Source organism: Cnephaeus nilssonii, assembly GCF_951640355.1.
Source record: "Cnephaeus nilssonii genome assembly, chromosome: 17".
In the NCBI taxonomy this organism is placed as follows: Eukaryota; Metazoa; Chordata; class Mammalia; order Chiroptera; family Vespertilionidae; genus Cnephaeus; species Cnephaeus nilssonii.
Genome location: NC_137088.1, coordinates 27178332 through 27205632, shown reverse-complemented (window position 1 = coordinate 27205632; position 27301 = coordinate 27178332). Strand labels below are relative to the sequence as shown.

General features: G+C 44.7%; 2 protein-coding genes across 6 annotated transcripts; one reads left to right on the top strand and one right to left on the bottom strand.

Moving 5' to 3' along the window:
• Positions 1 to 324: 324 nt before the first annotated feature.
• On the bottom strand, positions 325 to 18010 carry CDV3 (CDV3 homolog; the record flags this gene model as incomplete). Of its 4 annotated transcripts, none has more annotated exons than XM_079794797.1 (5): positions 325 to 2682; positions 3861 to 4020; positions 6481 to 6626; positions 16954 to 17030; positions 17777 to 18010. In XM_079794797.1, 5 exons carry the CDS (start codon positions 18008 to 18010, stop codon positions 2532 to 2534), a joined length of 768 nt encoding a protein of 255 aa, XP_079650923.1. In that variant the 3' UTR covers positions 325 to 2531. The 4 variants fall into 4 exon arrangements, with proteins under 4 accessions (XP_079650923.1, XP_079650926.1, XP_079650925.1 ...); XM_079794800.1 differs by having other exon boundaries at positions 325 to 2504; XM_079794799.1 differs by having other exon boundaries at positions 325 to 2204.
• LOC307113267 (uncharacterized protein) lies at positions 18009 to 25508 on the top strand (the record flags this gene model as incomplete). Of its 2 annotated transcripts, XR_013814827.1 has the most annotated exons (3): positions 18009 to 18338; positions 20926 to 21083; positions 21429 to 21570. XR_013814827.1 is itself a non-coding variant. In XM_079794801.1 (2 exons), the coding sequence occupies 2 exons, from the start codon at positions 18009 to 18011 to the stop codon at positions 24625 to 24627; spliced, it is 483 nt and encodes a 160-aa protein (XP_079650927.1). In that variant the 3' UTR covers positions 24628 to 25508. The 2 variants fall into 2 exon arrangements, 1 of the variants encoding a protein (XP_079650927.1); XM_079794801.1 differs by lacking the exons at positions 20926 to 21083; positions 21429 to 21570 and adding an exon at positions 24475 to 25508.
• Positions 25509 to 27301: the final 1793 nt, after the last annotated feature.

The window sequence follows — 27301 nt, the reverse complement described above, 5'->3', positions numbered from 1 at the left end:
ACAAATTCATAAGCTTCTCAAAGGACAAGGTCTCAAATTGTTAGTCTACATAGTCAAGGTTGCAGATCCCCTTGCCAGGGTTTGAGATAACACAATTTAATACAGTAATGAAGACAAAAGTACGTTTCAATGCTTTCTCTCTGGAAAGAATGTTCACCACAGCTTGACAACACTTTCATTCCAGGTCTCTTTTTAATATTTTTCAAACATAGTTCCCTCCTGAGAGGACAATATTACCATCCTCCTACAGCAGAGGCATGCCATTCATTCACCATTTTCAAAGACAGACAATAGGTCATGGGTTAAGAATAAAAACTATCAGACTCCAAAATCCAGTCACTTTTTATTGACTTTGTTAATGTTACAAGAGTTCTTGCACTGCCAAACCATGCCTGAGAATTCAAAGAAAGAAATGGTACAATGGACATCCTCTCCACCCATCATACAGCATATTAAAACTTGATTCATGTGCATTTTGACAATTTCACAATCTTTTTTTTAAAAGTTGTAACAAGAGTTGGTTTTAAATCTCCTGCAGGTCTTCAGTTTTCTAGTACAGTAAGCCATTAAATTAAGTTCCACATACCCATCTCAGTTCATTCCTCAGTAATACAACCCTCAACAAAATTCTGCTGGAAAAAAAAAAAAAAGCATACTTTTCAGGGAAAATATGTGGCTCAAGGTCCAAGAGATTTGTTAAGATTTTTGGTTCCCAAATGAAGTCTTCAGTTTAACCAAGAATCCCTTATTTCTCGCTTAATCATCCAACCTCTCCTTGGTTTGCTCAGCAACTCGCCCAAACACATCTGAAGGCAGGCGTCCCAGCCCACCACCTCAGAGAACACCAACATTATTGCCCAGGAATGGTTGGCAGTCCTGTCAGGAGATCTGGAACCCCCCAGGAGTCCGATTCCTGTGTTGACACTTTTATCAAGACTAAACTCCCACAGAAATATGCTCCCGCATCAGGCTAGTTTTACTCACCCGCTTGCTTCACTCTTGCCAGTAGCAAGTCTGCAACTCCCCCCATTTGGCAAAGGGATTTATTACAGAGAAACCAGACTCTGCATCAAGTGGTTGCACACCACTTTGACATATTTCTATTGAACCAAAGATACAAAACTAGGAAATTATCAAACTATCTCATTAGATGGAAAGAAACTTTTCAGTAAACCTGGCTATCTTCCTGAAGTCCCTTTTCAGGACTAAAAATGACTGAATAGTTTAGGCTGTAATTATGAAAACAGAAGTGCTACATCGCCTGTGGTTTGCCCCTGATTTTAAATGAACAGCACAAAGACACACCAGAGGGTTGATAACAGAGCTACCCCGGGACAATCTACAGAATGTCCAGTAACTTAAAAATTTGGGCACAAATATATCTGAAATTGTCAAAGACTATGCAAGATCCATGAAACCTAAGTGGGTTTTAAGTTGAGGTTCTGCTCACGTTGCTTTGAATTTGTAAGAATGGGTCAGTGGATCCCCTTGGCCTGAGCAGAAACCATCCTCTTTCCACTGCAGTTAACTTTACAATTAGACCTGATTCGAGGAGGCTTTAGCAGCACCTGAAGTAGAGCCCCCTGCACCCACTGCCCTTTTCATCAAAGGCTTTTTGGTTCCCCTCTAGGGATTGGCAATTTCACAATTCTAATGCATATTTCAGGTCACTTACTTAACCAAGCAATATGCTCTGTCAAAGAACTTCTTCCAAGTCAAAGCAAAAAAGGCCTTAATGTGGAACATAGAGAAAGCGCTACCCCAATGAAAAATTACTAAAAGAAACAAGATTATTCCCTCCCATGCCCCCTCCCCACTTGGTGGACCCAAGTTTCGTTGAATTTGTGGTTACCTCAGAATACAACTCAAAGTTTAAATTAGAAATCCCAGCCCTACACAGAGCATCTGAACACATCTGTTCTTTTGAGAGCGGCACGTTCCAGAGGTCTAACAGCCACAGCCCACTACAGAGCGCATTCCCGGAGGGTGGGGCACAGGACAGGTTAGTTAAGGTCACTTAAATCTTCTTTTACAGCAGATCAGAACCCAGACGCTGACTCTCTGCAGGATTTCTGATAGGAATCCAGTAGAGCTGGTTGTAAGTTCCATATCGCCACTTAAGAGCTGTAACGTTCTAATCCAGAAGTTGTGATCCACATGAGTGCAGCAAATCTGAGGTAGTCAACCTTACAAAGGCTCAGAATCTGAACATAAAAAGATTTTGAAATGACCACTGGCTGCCGTTTTTTTGTGGGTTTGTGTGGGGTTTTTTTGTATTTGCAGAGTAATTATTATGAGAAAACACTGCTGAATCTAGTTCACACATTTATAACAATGAAAATCCTCCTAAAATTCAATATACACAGAGCAGTTGTGACACTTGAAACTTCCATAGTGCGATAGGGCCGGTCACTTATATCGAGGGGTCTGCATCGGTTGCTGTCGGTCCAGCAGAGATCAGATGACGAATGGCTGTTCATGGTGGTTAGCGGTGGTCTAGTTACCTTGGAAGGGGTAGCAAAGACCATTCCTTAATTGTACTGTGTGTGGCTGTTTGTTTGATTTTCAAGCACAGTGTACTGGTTGTCTAGCTGAAGTTTAAGGGCCTGGTTTTTTGAAACCTCATCCCTACCTCTAGTTTTGTGTCTTACTACTTCAAAGCTCTTCTCCATTTCTTTATCCCTAAGGGAAAATAAACGTAATCAGTAAATATTTCTTGAGGTTTTTAAAAAAAATATTCTTCCTTGAGTTAAGAAAAAAAAAAAAAAGCCACCCCTTATAGGAATCTTGAGGGACAGGAGAGGAAAACGAGTCTATAAAATCCTTATCAAACCATTTTTAAGGCTTCAATTGAACAGAAACATAAAACACTGCAACTGAAGCTCCATGGCCCCATTTCCTGTGGTAGCAAATCTACTGTAGTGTTCAGTACTGTTAACTGCAAATCTATTTTGGGACCAACTTGAAGACAACTGGAAAGTTAAAAAGCTCTGTGATAACATGGTGATTCCTTCTGAGACTCACTTTTACTGTTAGCAAATAATAAGCAATACATCTCTCTTTCCTTATGCATGAGTAAGAGTACCAATTTTCTCACTCAGTCAAGTTCTCATTATTCAATGACTTCTCCTCACTTCTACTTCATGGGAGTGGATCAGATAAGGACGAGTGTGCCGAATCACTGCCCCTCATTTTGTAGGACAGGCAGAGGAGCAAGTCCAAGTGGAGGTTTAAACTCAAGCCAGCTGTGGTCTCAAAGAGGCAAAACGGCTGGGATTTACTTTAAAAGTCACCCCCCTCCCAAAACAATTATATCCAGCTGATATCACTTAATTTCTTCCCATTTTATTTAATTTTTAAAACTCAGGGCCCTAACAGATGTGGATGTGCCATATGTGGTCATTTAACTCCAGGTAGCATTCATTTTAAGTACCTGCTGAAATAAGATTTTAATATTAGATTTATAGATGCCAACATCTTCCATCTACTCACATTTACTGGGAATATAACAACATAGTCCTCTTTCATGTCGTTTGCACATTATAAGGAACATAAACCAGCAATAATGTACTTGTAAAGAATTCTAATTTGTGAAAATGACACGGCAGCTTAGTCATAGCTACAGAACATAAACCAGGGATAAGAGAAACTTCTGCAGACAAAGTCTGTCTTTGGTGCTCCTTCCCATCTCCCCCTCCAGGGCACATGAGTCCCACTCTAAATCCTCAGCTGCCTGTCTGATGCAGCTTAGAATTTACCAGTTAAGAGCACCCCTTCCTCATGGGCTTTTATATCTCCTACACCCATCCCACTCCACACCGAGGGAAGGGTCCCAAAAACACAATGTGGGAATTACTTACTTTCGGCTTTCTACATGCTTGGCAGTGGACTGCAGGGATGGGAACTGTGTATCACTGTATATTTCTGGTGGTCCTTGTGGTGTTTTCCTTGTTGTAGTTAACCTGGCTCCAGGAGGCCTATACACACCACTAGTCATTGCCGGTTCTGGGGTTTCTGTAACTAACATTTCATAACAGTTTAGAGAAAATATTCAGAAGCTTGGCATTTTAATAAACTAGTCCTGTAAAGGAGAACTTTAGTTTCTCCTCTGATTAGAGGGGATGCCATGGGAGGTTTACAAACAGCCTAGGACAGTGATGGGCAACCTTTTGAGCTTTGTGTTTCAAACTTCGCCAAAAAACTGAGCATAACTCGGGTAGTGTGTCCCTTTGAGGAAAAAACATTATTTCGCGATATTTATAGTTTAAATAACATAAATGTTTCATCCTCGGCATGCGGCCGCCTCAGCGGCCGCGTGTCATCAGAAATGGCACTGACACGCGTGTCAGAGGTTCGCCATCACTGGCCTAGGACATGCCCTGCCTTATCTGAAAAGATCACTCTTGCTGCTGTTAGACCAGATAAGAAACTATCTCAGTAATTCATATAACAAAAATGACAGTTCAAAGCCAGGGAGTAGCTGTGGAACTGCTGAGAACTAGTCATATAAAGAGTGAATTTATTTTGAAAGTAAGCCCAAAAGAATTTATGGACACATTAGATTTAGGTTTGGAGCAAGAGAAAGGCTTTGTCAAAGGTGACTGTAGCCCTGGCCATCTCTCTCTCCCTTCCTCCCTGAAATCAATAAAAATGTATTTTTTTTTTATTTAAAAAAAGGTGACTGCAAAGTTTGTGCTAAGAGACTGAAATTACAGCACTGAGGTAAGAGCTATGGGGTGCAGCACATACATGAGCTCAGTTTTGGACATGTTGAGAGTGAGGTGCTGGGTAGGCAGTTAAGATAAACATGTCTGGAATTCAGCAGAGCTCTGAGCTAAGATGTGAATTTGAAGGTCATTAGCATAGAGAGAGACTGCCAAGGGAGACTGAACCAACCAACAGAGGGGCAGAATTCAGTGTCCTGGAAACCAACAGAAGAGCGTGTTTCAAAAGGGTGATCAACTGTGGCAAATGTTGCTGATGGGACAAATCAGATGAGGACTGAGACTTGGGCAATGGGTTTAGCAATGCAGAAAGCAGTAGGGATCACTGACAGATGCAGTTCGAAAAATAAAAAGTTCAATGGAGAAACATATACATAGCAAAATGCCAAAACGCATGCAAAAATACTGACATAGTAGTTATCTGTGATCTCTGGAAGTAAGATTTGGGGTGATTTGTTTTTGTTTATATTGGTCTATATAGAATAATGGGTATACATTAAAGCAGTGATTTCAATCAGTGTGCCACAAGAATTTTTAAAACATGAATACCTGACTATTTAGTCAGGGACACTGACCTCTTTGACAATAGCCAACCACAACAATAACCACATGGTGTGAATGAATAAAAATTATACCTTTTTTGTCAGATAGGCAAAATATACACTTTTCAGTGTCAGAATTTTAGTAATTATTTTATTTGTGCCACGAGATGAAAAAGGTTGAAAATCATTGTATTCAAGCATTGTTTCTCAAACTTCCTTTTCATTACTGCCCTCCTAAGGAGCATTTTTAAACATCTTTTTCCTAACCACCACTGCCTCCCTCCCCCAGAAATGTTAATACCACAAATACACACTGTACATCTGTTTACATACTTTGGCCCTCTGATGGGTCACAAAACCACTGTAAGATCTAAGGTTTCGTCCTAGCCAAGTAGCTCAGATTGTTAGAGCATTGTTTCGATATGCCATGGTTGTAGGTTCAATCCCCAATCAGGGCACATACAAGAATCAACCAATAAATACATAAATAAGTGGAACAACAAATTGATGCCTCCCTCTCTTCCTCCCTCAAAAAAAAAAACAAAAACAAAAAAAAACAAAAAAAAAACAAAACACAACAATAAAAAGAATATAAAAATAGCCAGGCCGGCTGTGGCTCAGTGGTTGAGTGTCAATCTATGAACCAGGAGGTCACAGTTCAATTTCTGGTTGAGGCACATGCCCAGATTGCGGGCTTGATCCACAGTGAGGGGCGTGCAGGAGGCAGCTGAGCCAATCAATGATGTTTCTATCTCTCTTCCCTCCTTTCCTCTCTGAAATCAGTAATATTTAAAAAAACAAAGTAATAAAAACAAAAATGAACAAAATTATCTTTAAAAATTATACAAAAAAAGTCTAAGATTTCATTACCCACCCCTGGGAGTGAATTCATGCTTCAAGATAGTAATATGGGGAATGGAAAAAAAAAGACAAACATAGGTGAAACACAGGTAGCCAATATTCCTTAGTCAGCTGTCTAAAATTGAAATGCTTAAATATCTAAATTTGGCAAGTTAGTCTACATAAAAATTTAACTAGCCTACAAAAAAGCCTGTATCTTAACTTCCAAATTCCTTTGAATGTGAAAGTATTTAAGCCTCCTTCCCAGGAATGGAAAGGAGCCCTACTAACCCCAACACAAACATGCATTTAGTTGAAAGCTGACCGCATATAAAATTATACACATTTTCACGAAAATGAAATATTAAACTTACCAATTACTGGAGCAGGAGGTGCTTGTACCGGAGCTGTTTTATTCCAGGGACCTGAAGATTTTTCTACACCACCACCACCACCTCCGCCTTCTTCCCAATTATCACCAGGGTCTTCTCTTTTTTCACTATCATCTTCTTCCTTTTCACTATTGAAAAAGCAAGTGAATTCAATTACAGAACCACCAGGAAGACTGTCAGTCCAAATTTTTAGTTCTATCAATGCTGGTTTTGTATGACCCTGGAGAAGTCACTTAGGCTCTACAAAGTACATATGCTTATTTGTTTAAAAGATAGAAAAATTGGGGATTTTACTTATTTATACAGTAGGACTTCCACTTGACTTCACATGAAAAAAGATTTCATGCTGAAAACAGGTTTAGAAAACCACATGGCCTGATAGTCTGCACTTCCCTTTTGCGAACTTCCTATACTCAAAAACATTTAGGAATACTTAACACACCGATATGCGAGGCCATGACAACCTGCGTGATTATATATAGCAGCCCCAAGAAAGAGCAGAGCGCCAGCTACTGGCTCAAGCAATGGAGGAAGAGTGACTGGCTTGCTTAACCTGAAATGCAGAGAAAAGGGCAACTTGAAGGATTCAAAGTACAATTACTAGATTTTCTAGAACCAAAGTATACAACCAGGCATTTATGGTAAGCATATTTTCAGGGGTGGAATGAATGGTTTTTGAAAGTTGTATCTGTTAGTACATGTTACAAAATACTTTTGAAATACAAGAGATCCTCAGTGGAACACAGCATCCTAGAGTGCCTGCAGTTTTTTTTTAATGCCATTTTAAAATGTCTTTAGTCTTGAATTGACTTGATTCAGAAACCTGTGATTTTTTCAAGGTTTCTTTGATTATTTCTCCTTTTGGCTAGATTACTTATGATTTTACATAAACCTGAATGTTCTAAAAGATCAAGCACATGTCTCGCTTCTCTATACTGCTGACTTCACAGCAGGGAGATAACTGCCAAATCAAACTTCCTTTCTGCAACTCCTGCCCTTGCTGATGAGGCACCTGGCACCGACCACCAACCTTTTCCCTGAATTCTCTCCCGTACCAACGGTGGTTTTCCCTAGGTCTTCAGTTTATCAATCTCCACTATGCGAAATACCCTTTTCCCTGTTAAAAAAAAACACAGCTGTTGTCTAAAGCTGACCCTTGGCCTTCCATCCTTTTAGACACTTCGATATCTGATCCAAGATCACAGCCCTAACAATGTACAGATGACCCCCACGCTGACTATCTGACCTTCAAACATCGCGGCCTCTCTTGAATTCTGCACAAGAACATCTAAGGGTGCTTTCCTTCCATTTCTTTTAAAACAAGACAAGTCCTGGTTATAAAACAATTTTTTTGGATAGCTATCGCTCTCCTTTAAAGACACTTATGAACTGTCCACCAACTGGACGTGATTCTAGAACTTAGGCTTAGGATGGCAATCAGGAAGGGGAAAAGGGAACAAACCAACTGTATCTTCAATCTGCATCTAGAGCAGGATTTTACTTAAGATATGGCCAAGTGACGCTTCAGTTTTCCTTTTCGTTAACAAAGAATCCTATGAATCCATTTAAAATGTTACGCCTATACTAACAGGGAAGTAATCTTCACGTCATACAAACCAATAACTTACTAAAACAAAACTTATACATACACTTAAAATGGAAAGACATCTAGAATGATCTTTAAAATGTTAAAAGAAGTAGCCCAGCCAGCGTGGCTCAATGGATAAGTGTCGACCTATGGACCAGAAGGTCACAGTTCGATTCCCGGTCAGGGCACATGCCTGGTGGCAGGCTCGATCCCCAGTGTGGGACGTGCAGGAGGCTGCTGATCAATGATTCTTTCTCATCATTGATGTTTCTATATCTCTCCCTCTTCCTTCCTCTCTGAAATCAATAAAAATAAATAAAAATAATAAAAAGCATAGTTTTTCTAATTCACAAAAAATGTTAAAGAAAAACTCTTGTTTGGTCTGATAGAATACTGAGAGTCACAAGTAAAAGAAAATTCTTTTATGTCTAGTATTTATCGCCTCTTTACCTCAGAAAAAAGTGAAGAAATAATCATAGAATCTAAAATTACTGCTAGATGATAATCTTATTAAAAAATAAGAGTGATCTGTTTAATTAGATAGACTGCATATCTATAATGGGCACAGAAAGACAACCTAGTATTTTGGCTTCATAAGATTCTGAAGTATTAGCTAAACTAAACATTGGAAATTGTCTAGTCAAGACCCTTCATCCAACAGAGGGAGATACTAAGAGCTTTGCCAAAATGCCACAGTAATAACGGCAGGGTATAAATTACTTAAATACCTTATTATTTTTTTCATATTTAGATATTTCAGAAAATGTTCAATCTCCAAATAACAAAGCCAGAACAAGATCCATGTTGCAAACACAATTAGGCTAAAATTCTGTGTCTGACCCACATATAATATACTAGAGGCCCGGTGCACGAAATTCGTGCACGGAGGGGGGTTGTCCCTCAGCCCAGCCTGTACCCTCTCCAATCTGGGACCCCTCGACAGATGTCTGACTGCCCGTTTAGGCCCGATTCCAGTGGAATCGGGCCTAAACGGGCAGTCGGACATCCCTCTCACAATCCAGGACTGCTGGCTCCCAACTGCTTGCCTGCCTGCCTTCCTGATTGCCCCTAACCGCTTCTGCCTGCCAGCCTGATCACCCCCTAACCACTCTGCTGCCAGCCTGTTTGCCCCCAACTTCCCTCCTCTGCCGGCCTGGTTACCCCTAACTGCCCTCTCCTGCAGGGTTGATCACCTCCAACTGCCCTCCCTTGCAGGCCGGGTGCCTCCCAACTGCCCTCTCCTGCTGGCCATCTTGTGGTTGCCATCTTGTGTCCACATGGGGCAGGATCTTTGACCACATGGGGTAGCTATATTGTGTGTTGCAGTGATGATCAATCTGCATAGTACTCTTTTATTAGATAGGATGACATTTCTTTCTTTTTTTTTTTATCCTCACCTGAGTATATGTTTCCATTGACTTTTAGAGAATGTGAAAGAGAAAGGGAAAGACAGAGAGAAACATCAAAGTGAGAGGAATACTTAGATTGCTTGCCTCCTTCCTGAGCCCTGACCTGGGCCCCAGCCAGGGAGGAGCCTGCAACTTAGGTACATGCCCTTGATCAGAATCTAACAGATCAGAATCTAACCTGGACTCTGAGGTTGGCAAACCTAGGCATTATCCACTAAGCCAAACCGTGTAGGGCAGGTTATGACATTTCTTAGCCCTCCAGCAGCGGACCTTCGTTTTTTTCTCCAGGAGTGTGGTGGAAAAGCCCTAGATCACTTTTTTGGATTCTTATACCCAAGTTACTAAGAATATTACCAGTGGCATACAGGGAGCTTAGCCAATGAGTGGTCAGAAAAGGTATTTCCTCTGTAGTTCACACCTATCTCCTGTGATCTCCGGCTCCACCCCTGCCAAGGCCTAAAGCCTCCAGCCCTGGGCAGGGACCCCCAGCTGGCTCTGATCGCCCTGCTCTACCCCCAGCCAAGGCCGCAAGCCTCTGTTTGAGGCTCGGGTCCTGGGCAGGGACCCCCAGCTGGTTCCAATTGCCCACAGACACCCACAGCTGGCTCTATCGCCCGGCTCCACCCACGGCCAAGGCTGCAAGCCTCTAGGCTTGGGCTCTGGGCAGGGACCCCCAGCTGGCACCGATCGCCCACAGGGAACCCCAGCTTGCTCTGATTGCCAGGCTCCGCCCCAGTGGCCAAGGCCGCAAGCCTCTGGCAGAGGCTTGGGCTCTGGGCAGGGACCCCCAGCTGGCTCGGATCACCTGCAAGGGACCCCAGCTGGCTCCGCTGGAGGGCTCCACCCCAAGCCAAGGCCTAAAGCCTCTGGCTGAGGCTTGGGCCCTGGGCAGGGACCCCCAGCTGGCTCCAATCACCTGCAGGGACCCCCAGCTGGCTCCGTTCGTGGGCTCCACCCCCAGCCAAGGCCTAAAGCCTCTGGAAGAGGCTTGGGCTCTGGTCAGGGACCCCCAGCTGGCTCCAATCGCCCTCAGGGGACCCCAGCTGGCTCTGATCGCCAGGCTCCGATCACCAGGCTCCGCCCCAACGGCCAAGGCTGCAAGCTTCTGGCCAAGACTTGGGCTCTGGGCAGGACCCCCAGCTGGCTCTGATCTCCCCTCTCCGCCCCCATCCAATGCCGCAAGCCTCTGTTTGAGGCTCGGCCCCTGGGCAGGGACCCCCAGATGGCTCTATCCCCCGCTCCATCCAAGGCCAAGGCCTCAAGCTTCTGTTTGAGGCTTGGGCCCTGGTCAGGGACCCCCAGCTGGCTCCAATCACCGCAGGGGACCCCAGCTGGTTCCAGTGGCCTAGCTCTACCCCCAGCCAATGCTGCAAGCCTCTGGCTGAGGCTCGGGCCCTGGACAGGGACCCCCAGCTGGCTCCGATTGCCTGCGGGGGACCCCTGCTGGCTCTGATATTCCCCTCTGATCTTCGGCTCCAATATCCCAGTTCCAACAACTGCTCTCAGAGGCTGCAGCCATCTTGGTTAGGTGTATTTGCATATTCCCTTTCTGATTGGCCGGTGGGCGTGGCCGGTGGGCATGGCTTGTGAGTGTAGCGGAGTGATGATTTGCATATTACTGTTTTATAGATAGGATAGCTTCCCATCAGCTAAATTTGATGATTTTAAACACTATGATGTTATTGTTATCACAATTTCAGTATCATAATTCACAGTATTCTATCTTAAATATGCATGTCTGTAAGGCACTATATTGTGGGGTAGGGAGAATGATGGTGCTAGAAAAGGAGTATTTACTGAATATCTACTATACCAGTCAGCCTTCTACTGACTTTAGAAAGTTAAATTGGAAACACAAAGCAGGGAGAAAACCCATTGTACATATGAGGAAACTGATACTCAGACATTTAAATACATTTTCCAGGGCTACAAAGTAGCAGAGCTAAGTCAGTGGGACTCCAGAGGTCATATGCTTTCAGGTAATCTCTTATTTCATTTTATCCTCTTTCCAGTTCTAAGGTAGGGCACAGAAATTTTCTATTTTGAGATTTGAAGAATTCACTTTCTTTAGTAAGTTTGTTGAGGATTACACATCCTACAGCAGTATATTTATAAAGAACAGAATGTTCTTACCTCCTTATCTCAAAGGACATTACATGAGAATTTATGTATCCTTAACCCCCCAAACCCTCCTTCCCCAACACTAGGGAGAAGCAGCTAAAACAAAATCCAGACATGACCGTGCTTTTGCTGGAATGCTGGTTTGACACTTACCCAGCAACTGTTACAACAGTAGAACAGGGAGATAGAAATGGCCCCACAGCTATGCCTGGTGGCTTAAATGTCACTGCACCTCATGCAAGGACTCTTACTCTACCTCTTCATGGTGGACTGCGTGTCTCTCTCCTGTAGCCCACAGCACCCTGCATATCACTAAAATGATCTACTGGTGTTTCGTAGAGCATGAGCTATTTTTACGACCATAATGTGTGGCACACACAGTAGTCACAAAAATTTGCTACAATAGATCTAGTTTGGATGCAGAAGCAATTTCTTCTCTTCAAAGGACAACTTAACCAGTCCTACTGAATGGGTTTAAACGCTCAACATTTAGTAACCTCAAGTACTAAATGAAATATTTCATTCTCCTAAAGGTCCATTTTAAAGATGGGAGAGGCCTACAGATCCTACTATCAACCAATAATATAAGCTCAAGTGGTAGGTCCCTTCAATCATCATCTCAATGGCTTCCCACTCAAGAACTTATCTATAAATAACATGACTTTGAATAAAATTTAGACACAAAATTTGACACGTCCTTAAAATACTCTTGGTACTTAAATTTCAGGCTAGTTGGTAAATGTGAGCTAGGACATTATAATACAGTATGTCTGTTGCTACTAAAATTTTCCTTTCAAATGAACACTTATCTATATATGTAATAATAAAAGCGTAATATGCTAATTGGACCAGACAGCCTTCTGGATGAAGCCGGGGCTGCAAGGGAAGCCGGTGTCAGCAGCTGGTGGAAGGAAGGCAAATCCTTGCATGAATTTCGTGCATTGGGCCTCTAGTGTGTGTGTGTGTGTGTGTGTGTGTGTGTGTGTGTGTGTGTGTGTGTGTGTATATATATATATATATATATATATATATATATATATATATATGGCTAATATGCGAAGTGTCCCCTCAAGAGTTCAACCAGGAGCTCAATTGCTTGCTATGACATGTGCTGACCACCAGGTGGCGGCGTGGAACGGAGGAAGGCCCCGGCCAGGCCTAGGGACCCTACCCGTGCAGGAATATCGTGCACCAGACCTCTAGTCTTCAATAAGAGTCCAACTTGCTAACCTACTATAAAGACAGTGTCTAAGTACTTCAAGATTAGATCAATATCTGCAACTAACTAAAGATAAAGCAAATATGGCAAAAATGATTGTAGCCCTAGCTGGTTTGGCTCAGTGGATTGAGCATTAGCTTGTGGACTGAAAAGTGACGGGTTCAATCTGGTCAAGGGCACATGCCCGGGTTGTGGGCTTGATCCCCAGTAGGGGATGTGCAGGAGGCACACAATCAATGATTCTCTCTCATCATTGATGTTTCTATCTCTCCCCTACCCTTCCTCTCTGAAATCAATAAAAAATATATTAAAAAAAAAAAAGATTGATAGATATAAGCAGAGTATAAGGGTACTACTTTTTTTTTTTTACTATTCTTGCAACTTTCCTGAAGTTTGTAATTCCCCAAAGCAAAGAGGTGGAAGAAAAAAAGTAAGACTATAAATTTCAAAATATATATTTAATTCACATGCGAGAGAGGAAGGGAGGGAGAGAGAAAGGGAGGGAGAGAGAAACAGCAATGTTTCCTTGCACATGTGTTCAATTGGGGATCGAACCTGCCACCTTTTGGTGTACTGGATGATGCTCCAACCAACTCAGCCACACAGACCAGGGCAAATTTCAAGAAATTTTCAGTCAAATTCCAACATTTCATTTTCCTTGTCCCATACTGAGAGCAAGGCTGCCTCTCTCGTACACTGAAAAGAGAACACTGAACACTCAGAAGGATTTTGTCTGCATGGTTATACTAACACCAACCTGAACATGTCACTTTCTCCTATTACGTCCACAGTGAACTGACTCACTGGAGTCTGACGTGATTAGTCATGATAACCTTTTATGACGTCACTACTGCTTCTCCTCTAATTTAAATCAGGTGCCTTGTGGTTAAACAGCAGAGAAATTCCCAAGAGTAAGTCATTCTATTTACCTACTTATCTTGATTAATATTAATCAAGTGGGTATTTTACAAACATCCCGTTCAACGTCCTCACAGCACTCTTGAGTAGTCGTCTCAGTCTTGCAGGTAAGAACTAACATTCAAAAATAGCCCTAGCCAGTTTGGCTCAGTGGATAAAGCGTCAGCCTGCAGACCAAAGAGTCCCGAGTTTGATTCCGGTCAAGGGCATGGACCTCAGTTGCAGGCTCCTCCCCAGCCTGGGCCCTGGTTGGGGCGGGTGCAGGAGCAACCGGAGGCAACCAATCGATGTATTTCTCTTACATCGATGTTTCTCTTAGTCTTTCCCCCTCTCTTCCACTCTTCCTGAAAATCGATGGAAAAATAATCTCGGGTGAGCATTAACAAAAGGAAAAAAAAAACTCATTAAAAAAAAGTGACTTCCCAAGGTCACACAAAAGCAGGGGTAAAATGCAAACCCAGATTTGTCTTTCTCCTAAAGTCCATCTTTTTGCCGCGTTATCAACTCCATCTCATTGATGAAACGTGTCTTTCCTTGGGGACCCTATGGAGTTCCATGGTCAAGAACATTTAATGTGCAGTTTATAAGGATATTGAGTATAAAGTGAAAATCTTAGTCCCTGTTATTAAACTTCAGATGGCTTCTCACTCTCAAGCCCTCCCCAGGAGCTGTTAGATTTCCCTTTATTATATGATTTATAAAAATGCAAATACAGACCCCAGACTCCATAGTGACTGAGGACCCACAAAAGTAGCTTCTTGAAGATATGTTTTTCAATGTTAGTAGGTTAGAGGAATACCTCTGAATGGCCACTTAGGGGCAGTGACTAGATGGTAAGAATAATGAAAAACACACAATGTAAAAGCTGGTCTACCTCAGGTCAAGCAGAACTTAAACGCTCATCCTGAGATTTACTTACGCCCCTGGCAAAGGTGACAGATGTAAGTACAACGGAACCTCAGTTCTAGAACCTAATTTGTTCTGGCTGTTCAAGAAGCGATTTGTTAGAAAACCGAAATAATTTTTTCTCCCATTAAAAATAATGTAAATTGAATTAATGCATTCCAGACCCTCAAATGATTCCTTTTAAACCTTTCTTATGTACAGTACATATCTAAGCTCAAGTATTGTTCTCACAACTTTCCTTTTCACTTTGCTGCTATCACTAACCTTCTTAGAACTTACGGAAACTTACTGTATGTATTGAATAATCAGCACGAAAGGGTTGCCCCCTCAAGAACGGAAGTTTTGTTCGACAACCGAGGTTTGACTGTTATTTAAGGAATGTTTCACCATCTTGGGAGTAGCCGAAATGAAGACTAAAATAGCCTTGAATATGGATATGGGATATATACTTAATGACAAAAACAGGTGCAGTTTAAAATCCTCCATAATATAACAAAAGTCAATGTCTAATATTAACTTGAAACATTTTTCCCTCCAAAATTGCTACTCGCTAAAGTTCAACATGAGCAAACACTATGCCTCCAGTCATTCAAGTCTCCTCCAAGAATATGCAGTCAGAAGAGGCAGATCAAGAGCCTTATTCCACATCAAAACAGGAACCACACACACATGCAGTTCCATAAACCCAAATGGCTAAGGACTAAAACTCCAGTGTAATCACTGCTACTTAACACCAAGACAGAACCTCAAAAGCGGAGATGCTACATTTCCTCAAAGTTCCCATCATCAATCAGGTTTCACTTTGGTTAAGCTCATGAAATGATGTGAAAAAAGCTAGGACATTAATACCTAACTGTGGTAGATATTCAATAGATGTCAAAATTAGCCCTGGTTTTTTCATGAGTTTTAAGGCCATAAATATTACCATCTAGAGAGGTGAAAAGACATTATTTCTTTAAGGAAAATTTTCTCCACTGTGCCACGTGGTCACTGGCATAAGTAATTGCAAACTTCAAACTGGGATTAAAGGGTTTTAAATCTTAAACCAATGGAAGCCTATATTCACTTGTTTTTCCTACATTTATTTACATGAATCTAAAACTGACTGCCACAGGTTGGACTTAAAAAATATATATATCTATTTTTTTATTGATTTCAGAGAGGAAGGAAGAGGAAGAGAGAAACATCAGTGATGAGGACCACTGATCGGCTGCCTCCTGTATGCCCCCCACTGGAGAATGCGTCTGCAACCTGGGCATGTAACCTCCTGGTTCATAGGTCAACAATCACTCAGCCACCCTAGCCAAGCCATAAAATATTTCTTATAGTTTCAAATCTTCTAAAATTCAACCAATTCAATTTTTAAAAATTACTGTTTTCTTGCCCTGGCCAGTGATCCTCAATGGTTAAAGCATCGGCCTGAGGGGTTCTATTCCCAGTCAAGGGCACATACCTGGTTTGCAGGTTCTATCCGCGGCCAGGTAGGGGTATGTGAGGGAGGCAACCAATGGTTGTCTATCATTGATGTTTTGGATGTTTCTCTCTGCCTCTCTCGCTCCCTTCCACTCTCTCTAAAAAAATCAATGGAAAGAATTTCCTCCGGTGAGGATTAAAAAAAAAAGAAAAAAATTACTGTTTTCTTAAACTGTAAAAAATAACATGTTTGATTCTGTTCCTATGAAATTCTAGGGAAAGTTAATCTATAGTGTTATCCTTGCGGGGTGAAGGCGTTGGCTACACAGGGTTAGGAGGGGAGCTTTCTAACGTTCAGTTTCTTGACGCTGGTGCTGATTACACAGGTCGGTTTCACTGTGTGAATATATAAAACCTGTACTTCTCTGTAAGAATGCTTCCGTTTCAAAAATACATATTACCCTGCTTATTGGAAAGGACCTGAAAACCATTCATGTTATTTTTGAAACACAAAGAAAAACTAAGCTCAACCCACCAATATTAAAAGAAATGCTTGGGGGAAGGAAAAAAAAGTAAATACTTTGAAACCACAAAATCAATTTTAGCTGTCTCAATCAAACACACACATACACACACACACACCTAACCAGGACTGGAAGTAGGCAAGCTCTCTCAGGATTTTGGAGCTGGCAGCTAATTTGATCAACATATAGAATGACTGCTATCACAGAGAGAAGGAACAGACACAATCTATTAGCGCCCCAATAAGCATATATCTAAAGCGCAAGGCTACTAATGATGCTGTTTGGGGGCTAAAGAAAAACCAGACATAAATCAGCTATCCCAAGGGTTATCTGAACATATCTGTAACCAGGCCATACCTTATTTGCATTGCCTGAACTCTGAGGCCGCTGTAATCCACCTCTTTCTGCTCAAATTCTTTCCACTCATCTTCATCCTGTAAAAGCACATACCATTTGATCAATTAAAGCTATTCGTACAAGTACCACGAAGGCAAATAACAGGCTATGGAGAGTGGATCACGTGGCTGGACCCTAAAATATGGACTCCTTTTCCGGCCAAAGCCCTTGCTTGATCCCGAGGTCGGCTAGGGCCGGAGGACAAACGTGCCCTTTCAACACGGTTCCTTCCACCCGGTTCCTTCACCGGAGCTGTTAATTTAAAACCAACCAGGAGAGGCCGAATGAAAAAAAGTCCATAGCGAGCCCACAACTAAATGTCTACCTCAGTATCGCCATGTGATTCTTTTTCCTTTTTCTTTCACCGGCTGAGAGACCAAGTCATGCCCATTCGAGTTGCTACCAATGCGATTGTTAAAGAGAATTCAGCTCCGACGACGGGGCTGAAGTCAGAGCACAAAATGACTAGCCTAGACGTCACTCGACACAGGCTGCTCTGTGCCGGGCGCTTCGGACCCAGACCCACTTCCCCTGGAGGGTGCTGCCGCCTCGGTCCCGGCTCAAGCCAGGCGACTCCGGGTGCGGAAGGGCGCGGATCAGCAGCGAGGGGGTCCCGCCGGGGGTCCCGCCGGGAGGCTGGCCGGCCCGACGAGAGAAGCCCGCGTCACGTGGCCGGCCTCCGCGCCCGTCGGCCCCCGGGCCCCTCCCGGACGCCCCGCCAGCCAGGCGGGGGCAGGCACATGGGCGCAAGCGCGCGGCCCCGGCCCGAATCCCGGCCCCTCACCTTCGTCACGGCCTTGGTGGCGGCCCCAGAGCCCGCGGCCCCCGCAGTCCCGCCGTCGCCCGGCCGGGCCCCCACGCCCGCCCCACTGCCCGCCGCGCCCGAGGCTCCGCTGCTCCCGCCAGCGGCACCCGCGGCGCCCGCGGCACTCGCTGCCCGGTTGCTTCGCTCCTTCTTCTTCTTCTTGTCCCTCTTGGCGAAGAAGTTGTCCAGGCTCCGCTCCTCCGTCTCGGCCATGGCCTTGGCCTCCTCGACCCGGATGGGTGGGGCCGGCGGCGGGCGCGGCCCGCGAGGCTCCGACCTCTGGGTCGACGCCGGCTCGACGCTCAGGCTCCCGGGTGCGGCGACGCCTCAGCCCCGCGGGGTTGCCGAGGCGTGTGCGGCCGGGCAGGCGGCTCTCCCCCCCCGCGAGCTGGCGGGCGGTGGTACGGTCCGCCTGATGGATCGCGCGCCGCTACTGGCGCCCGAGCCCGCCGAGGCTACCGCCGCCGCCGCGACCCCGGCGCCGGATCCCGCCCGCTCCGCGGTCGGAGGGGAAAAGGAACGCGCGGCCCGAAGCTCCGGCGTGAGTGCTAGACTAGCGGCGGCGCGTGCGGGAGGACGCGCGCGCGCAGGCCCGGAGAGGAGGGGAGAGGGGGTGGGGAGGGGAGGGAGGGGGAGGAGGGAGGGCGGGCCTGCAGGAGAGAGGCAGCGTCCGCCCTGCGTACTACGATCCGCCCACCGCTGTGGGGGCGCGGCGGGGAGGGCGGCGGGGGAGACGGAGGCGGGGCTGGAAAAGGAGCCAATCAGGTGCCAAGACGAAGCGCTTAGGCGACAATCCCAGCCACTGACGGGGCGGGGAGACGGTCTATGCTAAATAAGTGACGTAGCTGATGACTCCGGTCTCCCGATTGGCGGAGGGTGTAGGCTTGAGGGTGGGCATTTGGAGGGCTGGCTGGGACTGGGCGAGAGAGGTCCGGGGGAAGGGGCGGGTGGGCCTATTCTGAGCGCATGCGTGGCAGACACACGTGCCCGCTCGCTCCGAGCGAACTGTGGCCTTGCGGTTTGCACTTGAGCGAAAACGAAAAGACGCCGGGTTAAAGATGGGACCGCCCCCTCTGCTCGCCTCTGTACTTCCACCCTCTCTGGTCCGGCAATTATCAATTTTCATCTTACGGGATGATGATTATGAAAGTGGGCTTGTAGTTAGATCTCGTTTAAAGATCTTTAATAAACCAATGGGGAGGTAGAAGGGAATTGATTTTGTCTGAACTCCACCCTCAAAGAGATAGGGCTATCAAGTTCAAGCTAAATAAATCTGATCCTCAAGCTCCTGATCTGGGAATTATTAGCTCTTGTAAGATAGGTGGGGCAAGTGTAGGTGTTAGCTGCATAGCAGAGTGCTTAATTAGATGCGAGATAAATGATTTTTTTAAATACATTTAAACAGTGTCCCCTGCCCTGACTTGAGTCTGGATGACGACTGCAATTTATCCTTAGCTTTTATCCCTAATAAATGGCCCCAGGAATGGGGACAAAGTGGCCATGCAAAACCTGGCGTTACCATTTAAGTATTCTCTGAGCTTTGAGAATGAAATGAGTCCTTGTTTATGAAAAAGGTGGTCTAATGTAAGGTATTAAACTTTCACTTCCTCCTAAGGATAAAGAGAGAACTGTCACAACCATTGAGGAAATGACTCAGACATATGTTAATAGCCTCATGGGACAGAGCACACACAGTAAATGGAGGCACTTCTTTGTCTTTTCCTTTACAGGTTCCCCATTAAAGGTTGTCCTCCCCCTCCCACCCCTGGACCCTACCACTGTATTAAAGAACTAAATCCAGAATATATTAAAGAAATAAATCAAAGACCTAGCCTTGACCAATGACAAGTGTACATATTATTCCCCAAACGTAAACTGCCCTCAACTACAACTACTCAGGATGGGCCCCCTAGGCGACTTCCTTCTGTGACACTATCTTCTGTGATGCAGGCCAAGTTCAGTACTGCCCCCATCTTCACCTCCCTTCACATCTCTGACCAAATTTATGTTTCTTTCTTTCTGTCCCTTCCTTCCTTTCTTTTTCCTTTCCTTCCATCCCTTTCCCTCTCCTTCCTTTGTCTGTTCTTTATCTATGAAGCACCTACTTAGCTATAGTTAAGGCAGTGTAGCTTGCTTATTCTAGGTTGAGTAATTTGTTATTCCTGCCTTCAACTCAATTGTAATCATAGAAGTGAAGATCTAGATATGAATAAATGAAATTCAGTCCTCCCCTTGCTTAGGTCCCGATCAATATATCAGTGTTTTGAAGGAATTGTTGACTTGGGAAAATGCAGAGACCTTAGGAACAGCAGTGGAGAGTAGATAACAGTAAAGTTCCCCATTACGTTTTTTGGTGTGATTGATGGCATGTTCCCAGAGCTTCATCAGGTGTAAGAACTTCAGGTCAGGCCAGGAGAGAGACCAGTGTCTTTGTGATTGTGTCATCGTCTATAATTAGTCTCTCTCCACAAAGCTGGACCTTCCTCTTTGAATCCCCTGCCCTGAAATGTCACCCGGGCGATGTTTTTATATAGTTGTTCTTAAATATCCCCGGCCACCCTCCTCCAGAACAGTTACACAGAGTGCTGAATCTTGTTATCACCAGCCCCCTCATCATTATCCTGCCAGCGAAACATCTTTCAGCTCTCTTTTGATGAAGGTATCTTTCCCTCTGCTTCTAATGTTTGGACTTTCCCCATCTTTAAAGTAAAACAGACCTTCACTTGTCCTTGCGAGATGGAAAGTTGAATGATGGCGAGGATTCAGGCCATTCCCAGGTATTTCAGCACATGTAAGGATCCTGATGCTGTCTGAACATGGAAAGTTCTGGGTCTTCTGAAGTGGTACAATCCAAAGGACATCATTTATCGCCCTCGACGAGGCCCACGGAGCTCCAATATTCTGTGAGCTCAAAAGCTGGCAAAGGGCAGCTGGGCCCAGCCCCATTGTCCCTGGGTTCTTTTTTGCTGATCTATTTGTTCCAAGTTCCATTCTGCTACCTAGGCTGGAAATTCCACACATGCTCAGCTCAAAGGAATGCAGCTCTTGCTGGCCAGAGAGCTCGCCAGGAAATGAGGAGCAACTTTGCATTTGTGGCTTCTTTTCACTTGTGGCTTCCTCTCTCACAGATGTGAGGCAGACTGTGCTACCGCCTGAGCTGTTCACCCACATTATCCAACTGGAGAGCAACCACTTTCATGTCACCTCGTCCAGGGAGCCTCTGCTGACTTCTACAGGCAGCCTGGTTCCTGACCTTTAAGGGCCCAAAGACCTTTCATTTGTCATGGTATTTAATTCCTTCCTAGTATTTCCATTATTTGTTTAACCCCTTCATTTATTTACTTACGTATTCATTCACTCATCATTAATGTAAAGCACCTACACTATGCCAGGCCCTATGATAGGAGTTAAGGGTTAGTAAATCAAACATAAGCCCTCCCATTACAGAATTTACTATATGGTAAGAGGGTAGCTAGGAGCCGTCACACAAGTATACATACAATTATAGCCCATTGAAAATCCTTGCAAGTAGGAATGGTGTTGGGCATACAGCCTATATCACACAAATGTTTGAATAATGTTTATAAAATGTGAAATGTCTCCATTAGTTCTTAATTTTCTACATTAACAGGTGAATGTACAAACCACGTACTATCTAAAAGTGTTCCTCAGCCCGGATGGTGTGGTTCAGTGGTTGAGCGTGGACCTATGAACTGGGAGGTCATGGTTGTATTCCTGGTCAAGACATATGCCCAAGTTGAGAGCTCAATCCCCAGTAGGGGGCGTGCAGGAGGTAGCCAATCAATAATTGATGTTTCTATCTCTCTCCTCTTCCTTCCTCTCTAAAATTAATTACATATATATATATAATATAAATAAAAGTGGCCCTAGCCAGTTTGGTTCAGTGGATAGAGCATTGTGTTGGCCTGGGGGCCAAAGGGTCCTGGGTTCGATTCCCGTCAAGGGCACATACCTCGGTTGTAGGCTCCTCCCTGGCCCAGGCCCTGGTTGGGGCTCCTGCAGGAGGCAACCAATCAATGTGTTTCTCTCACATCAATATTTCTCTCTGTCTTTCCCTCTCTCTTCCACTATCTCTAAAAATCAATGGAAAAATACCCTCTGGTGAGGATTAAAAATAAATAAATAAATAAATAAATAAATAAATAAATCGTGTTCCTCAGAATTGTCCCTTCTTGGCTTCAGAACACATACTCTGTCACATAACAAAGAATTCAACCTGAAGCCCCTCCTTTGCCCATTCCTGACATTAAATGGCCCTCGTTGGAGGACAAATGGGCAGCAAGAGGAATAAGGCCCCAGACACAAGCAGCTACCCCAAAGAGCTTGTTTCCAGAAAAAGCTGCCATGCATGAGCGCTCCCCTGGCAACACCTACCACCAAGGCTTGCAAAAGAGCACTGGACTGATTAAGCCCACCTCCCTAATGGATCTTAGTTGGACCACATGAAATTGCTGCTATTTGATTGTTTTTAACCTACCAAAATTGCAATTTCATATGGTTCAACCTAAAATATTTTAGGATAAACAAACAAAAAATCCGTAATTAAATGAAGAGCTTGGGAATAACCAGCCTACCCATCAAGGTGACTTCCCTGACTTCATCTTAGGGTGCCAGGGCTGGAATGTGATGACAATAAAATGATCAACCTAATCAATTGCATTTTATGAAGAACACACGAAATAAGAATGAGGGATAAGGATGGAGAATAGGGAGAACAGTATGGAGTTTCCTCAAAAAACTAGAAATGGAACTCCCATTTGACCCAGTGATCCCACTTCTAGGAATATATCCCAAGAAACTAGAAACACCAATCAGAAAGGATATGTGCATCCCTATGTTCAGAGCACCACAATTCATCATAGCTAAGATTTGGAAACGGCCTAAGTGCCCGTCAGCAGATGAGTGGGTTAAAATACTGTGGTACATCTACACAATGGAATACTATGCTGCGGTAAAAAAGAAGTTCTTACCATTTGCAACAGCATGGATGGAACTGGAGAGCGTTATGCTAAGTGAAATAAGCCAGTCAGAGAAAGATAAATATCACATGATCTCACTCATTTATGGAATATAATGAACAACATAAACTGATGAACAAAAACAGATCCAGAGACAGAGAAGCATCGATCAGACCGTCAAACCTCAGAGGGAAGGTAGAGGAGGGTGGGGGTAAGGGGAAGAGATAACCAAAAGACTTGTATGCATGCATATAAGCCTAATCAATGGACACAGACAACGGGGGTGAGGGCATGAGTGGGGGGGGGGGGAGTAATGGGGGATAAGGACACATATAATACCTTAATCAATAAAGAAATTAAAAGAGAGAGAATAGAAAAAGGAAGGAAAAAAAAGTTGGGTAAAGCCAAAAGGCCAGAAATTGGCACTTTATTACTCACCACTGCCCAAGAGAGAGAAACATGAAATTGGAGCTCACACAGATGTGCCCTGCTATGAGGCGGAGATGACTCACTAAGCTCCACCCTGATTTGGATGAAATCTGCTTCCCTTAACACATAGGAAACACCCACCAACCGGCCTGCTAATGACTCATTTGGCTTCCTGGGATTGCTGGTATTAGGAAAAGGGTGGCCAGTTGACACGAGCATTCCAGTTACTGAGGGACTAACACCAAGTGTTAATAAATCAATGGGTATCTGGTTATATACTTCAGACTCCTATGAGTTGGAATGCTGGGAGTCAGGCTCGTCCAGACTCGTGAACCTTGGGATACTGACTTGGCTGTGAAACAGGTTCAGATCTGTGGTGCATTCATTAAGGTACCACTACCCTGGGTGGCCTCTTTGGGAGTCAGTCAGATGACTCTTGCACAAAGCAGAACCTTCTGACTCAATCATTTTTATCACAGTGTGCAGGGGATGTGATTATGTTGGCAAGGCACTATTATCTTGTCCCTGACCCTAACTTCATTCTTAATCCTTCTTCATAACCCAACAGGCACATGTGAAATTGTCTGGCATTTTCTGCTCTGACTCAGAGCCACCCCAGTCCTAGATATTCAGGTCAGGTCAGTAGGTCAATGGTATTGTCATCCTAATTGGGCTGAAAAGGCAGGGAAAGGCTGAGCGTATAGGGAGTGCAGAGAGATTTTCCCATCCGAAGGCAAGTCCTTATTTCACCCTGATCTTTGCTTCATGGTCAAGAGCATGCTTCCTGGAGTCAGCCCTTGGTTCAAATCACAGCTCTGCCTTTTCCTAGCAAGTCACCTAACTTCTTTGTGCCTCATATATATATTTTTTTTCATTTTTAAAGTGGGGATGATAAACACATCTATTTCATGGAGTTGTAAGGACTAAATGAGGGGATGAATTGAAGACCACTCAGTTCAGCACCTGGCAAATAAGTCAACCCAATTGATGTTAGGTATTATTGATATTAATATTATTACAAGACAAGTATCATGGATTGTAGTTATATGGGGGGTTGGGAGACTACTCCTTTTATCTGTCCTCCCCTACTCTGTGTGTATTAATTTCTGGGTCTTTAGTGCCTGCTGGCTGAGTTCCTGCCCCATGGTAGACAATCACTAAACATTTGTTGACCATTAAGAAAAAAGAAGTTCAAGTTTCATGCTTTGTACTGGCAACTACTAAATATGAAATTGCTTGGTATTTTGATATCTTCTCTTAAATCTCTAGGTTCTACAGTTTGTAATGAGTGAGCAGCAAATGGCTGGATCGAAAAGCTCCTACAAGGGACCCCATTTACCTAGCGACTGTGAGGCTCCTCCTGAGGTGCTCCCCATTCGGTCGTTAGAGCGGGGGAATCCCTTGTCCTCTCAGCCCAAATAGAACTGGATTCACTGGCCTACTCCACAGTCTGCTGTTTGAGGGAGGGGTCAGGAGTATCCTCAGACCATCATTGATTAGCCTGCCGAGTGATGACACAGAGGAAGAAAGCATTTTGATGACTCTGGTGCGACCTCCAGCTTCGGAGTTAATCCCAGATGGTGTGATTCTGGGGTCTACCCACCTCCAACCCCTCCCTGGCCCCAGGCAGACCTCGCCCTGCCAAGGGAAGCCCAGCCTGAGGAATGCCCAAGGACAGACACTGGGAAAGCTTGGTTAGGCTACCTGGGGCTTTCTCCCTTGTTGCAGAGGAGTCGCCTGTGGGCACCTGTGGGTCTCGGCCCTGGAGGAATAAAAAGTAAGTCATGGACTTGTAAACACCTGCAAACTTATGTAAATCAATAAGGTACAATTATACATTGTGTATTGAACCTGCTACTAAATGAAGCTCAATGAAGACTAACTCAGTGTGCAGGTTCTCAGTAAAATGGCAAAGTTAAAGGTTCTTGGGGACTCTGTGCCTCTCTCTCCCTTCCCTCTACCCTCACATCCATGGCAAAGCAACTCAGATCTCACTCCAAACCGCAGCAGAGCCACAATTGCTCAAACACTTCTTATCACCATTTCCCAACCCAATTCCCAGGCCCCTGAGCACCTCACATTTCCCAGGAAGTCTCATTTCCTTTGTGTGGGAAATGTGAAGCCTTGCCCTAACCGGTTTGGCTCAGTGGCTAGAGTGTCAGCCTGTGGACTGAAGTGTCCCGGGTTCGATTCCGGTCAGGAGCTCATGCCCCAGTTGTGGGCTCAATCCCCAGGAGGGGACATGCAGGAGGCAACCAATCAATGATTCTCATCATGGATGTTTCTGTCTCTCTTGCCCTCTCCCTTCCTCCCTGAAATAAATAAATAAATAAATAAATAAATAAATAAATATGTATGTATGTATGTATGTATGTATGTATGTATGTATATGTCTACACTAATAATAGAGGAATATGCAAATTGTCTGGGACACCGTCAAGTAACAATAACGACCAGCAGGCTGCCTGGGGCGACAAGGCCAGCATGGGGTTAGTGAGGGCCAAAAACGACTGAACAGCAGGCTGCGTAGGGTGACCAGGCCAGCAGGGGGGTTAGTGAGGGACAACCAAACGACTGAACAGCAGGTTGTGTGGGGCAACCAGGCCAGCAGGGGGGCAGTTAGTGGTGACCAGGCCGGCGGGGGTGGGGGTAGTTGGGGGCTACCAGGCCGGCAGAGGGCGCAGTGAGGGGTGATCAGGCAGGGATCAGGCCTAAACCGGCAGTCAGACATCCCCTGAGGGGTCCTGGATTGGAGAGAGTGCAGGCTGGGCTGAGGGGACACCCCCCCACACACACGTGCATGAATTTTGTGCACCAGGCCTCTAGTATATATATATATATATATATATATATATATATAAAGAAAATGTGAAGCCTGAAAATCTCTCAACTCCTGAATATGTGACAATTGGATAAAAATTACCTGGCATCTGGTCTTGCCTGGCCAGCCTCTATTGAAGCCGAGTCAATGTATGCAGGTAGAATTTACTATCCTTCTGAGGTCCTGAGGACTTCCTGTGCTTTCAGTCCGGTTCACTCCAAACACTGTCCCCAGTGCCCCCTTCCATGCTTGCCCCTTTCTTCTCCCAGACCTGCCTACTTTGCCCTATCTGGCTCCTCCCATGAGACTCAAGGCCCCTCTGAAGATCTGGTGGACACTGAATATGTTTTGAGAGGTAATGTGATGGTTTAGTGTTTTATAGGTTTATTTTTACACTAGAGGCCCCGTGCACAAAATTCGTGCATGGGTAGAGTCCCTAGGCCTGGCTGATGATCAGGGCTGATTGGGGCCTTCCTTCTGGCTGCCAGCCGGGGCCTTCCTTCATTCCACGCCGCCCCTGGTGGCCAGCGCATGTCATAGCAAGCAATTGAACTCCCAGTCTCCCGGTCAAACTTCCGAGGGGGCACTTTGCATATTAGCCTTTTATATATACAGATACCTTATGTGAAGCAAAGAAACGGGGGATGGGGGGTGGGGGAGATTCCCATCAAAAGGCTTAAATAGAAGGCAAAAGGAAAAATACAGGTAGCAAAGTAAGAGGCAAAGGAAGGTAACAAAAAGAACAAAAAATGCACCTCCAGAGGCTCTGGAAAGTTGCTTTTGGAGGTGCAGACAGAGTGAGTTAAGGACTGAGCTTTATAGCATTTCCCCCAAATGATATTAGAGGGAATTTCTATCTCAGCCACTGATTTGAAGATGTCTTTTGGAACATGGTCTTCCCCAGTGTTCCCAGTTCTCCTGCTGGGTCAGCTGTGGCTTTCTAGAACCCTCTAATTCCCTGGACTGGCCTAGCCCTAGCCTATGTGGCCTTCCCTCCTAGTCTGAGTCTCTAGCCAGCCAGCAGGAATCCTAGGAACACCATCTGGAAGTCCACCTGCTCCAAACCCTGCTTTCAGGCACCTTTAGTTCATTTGGTCCAAAAGGGAACTACTGTCCTGTGATTCCCTTCCCTTCCTGCTTTTCATCCTACCCACCCAGCTGTCCTGGGGGTATTCTAGGGTCATGCTGGAGTCCTCCCTGTCCCCCACCCTCCATCCCTTTAATCACTAAATCCTATTGCCCTCTAAACCAGGTGTTCTTTCTAGACCAACACAT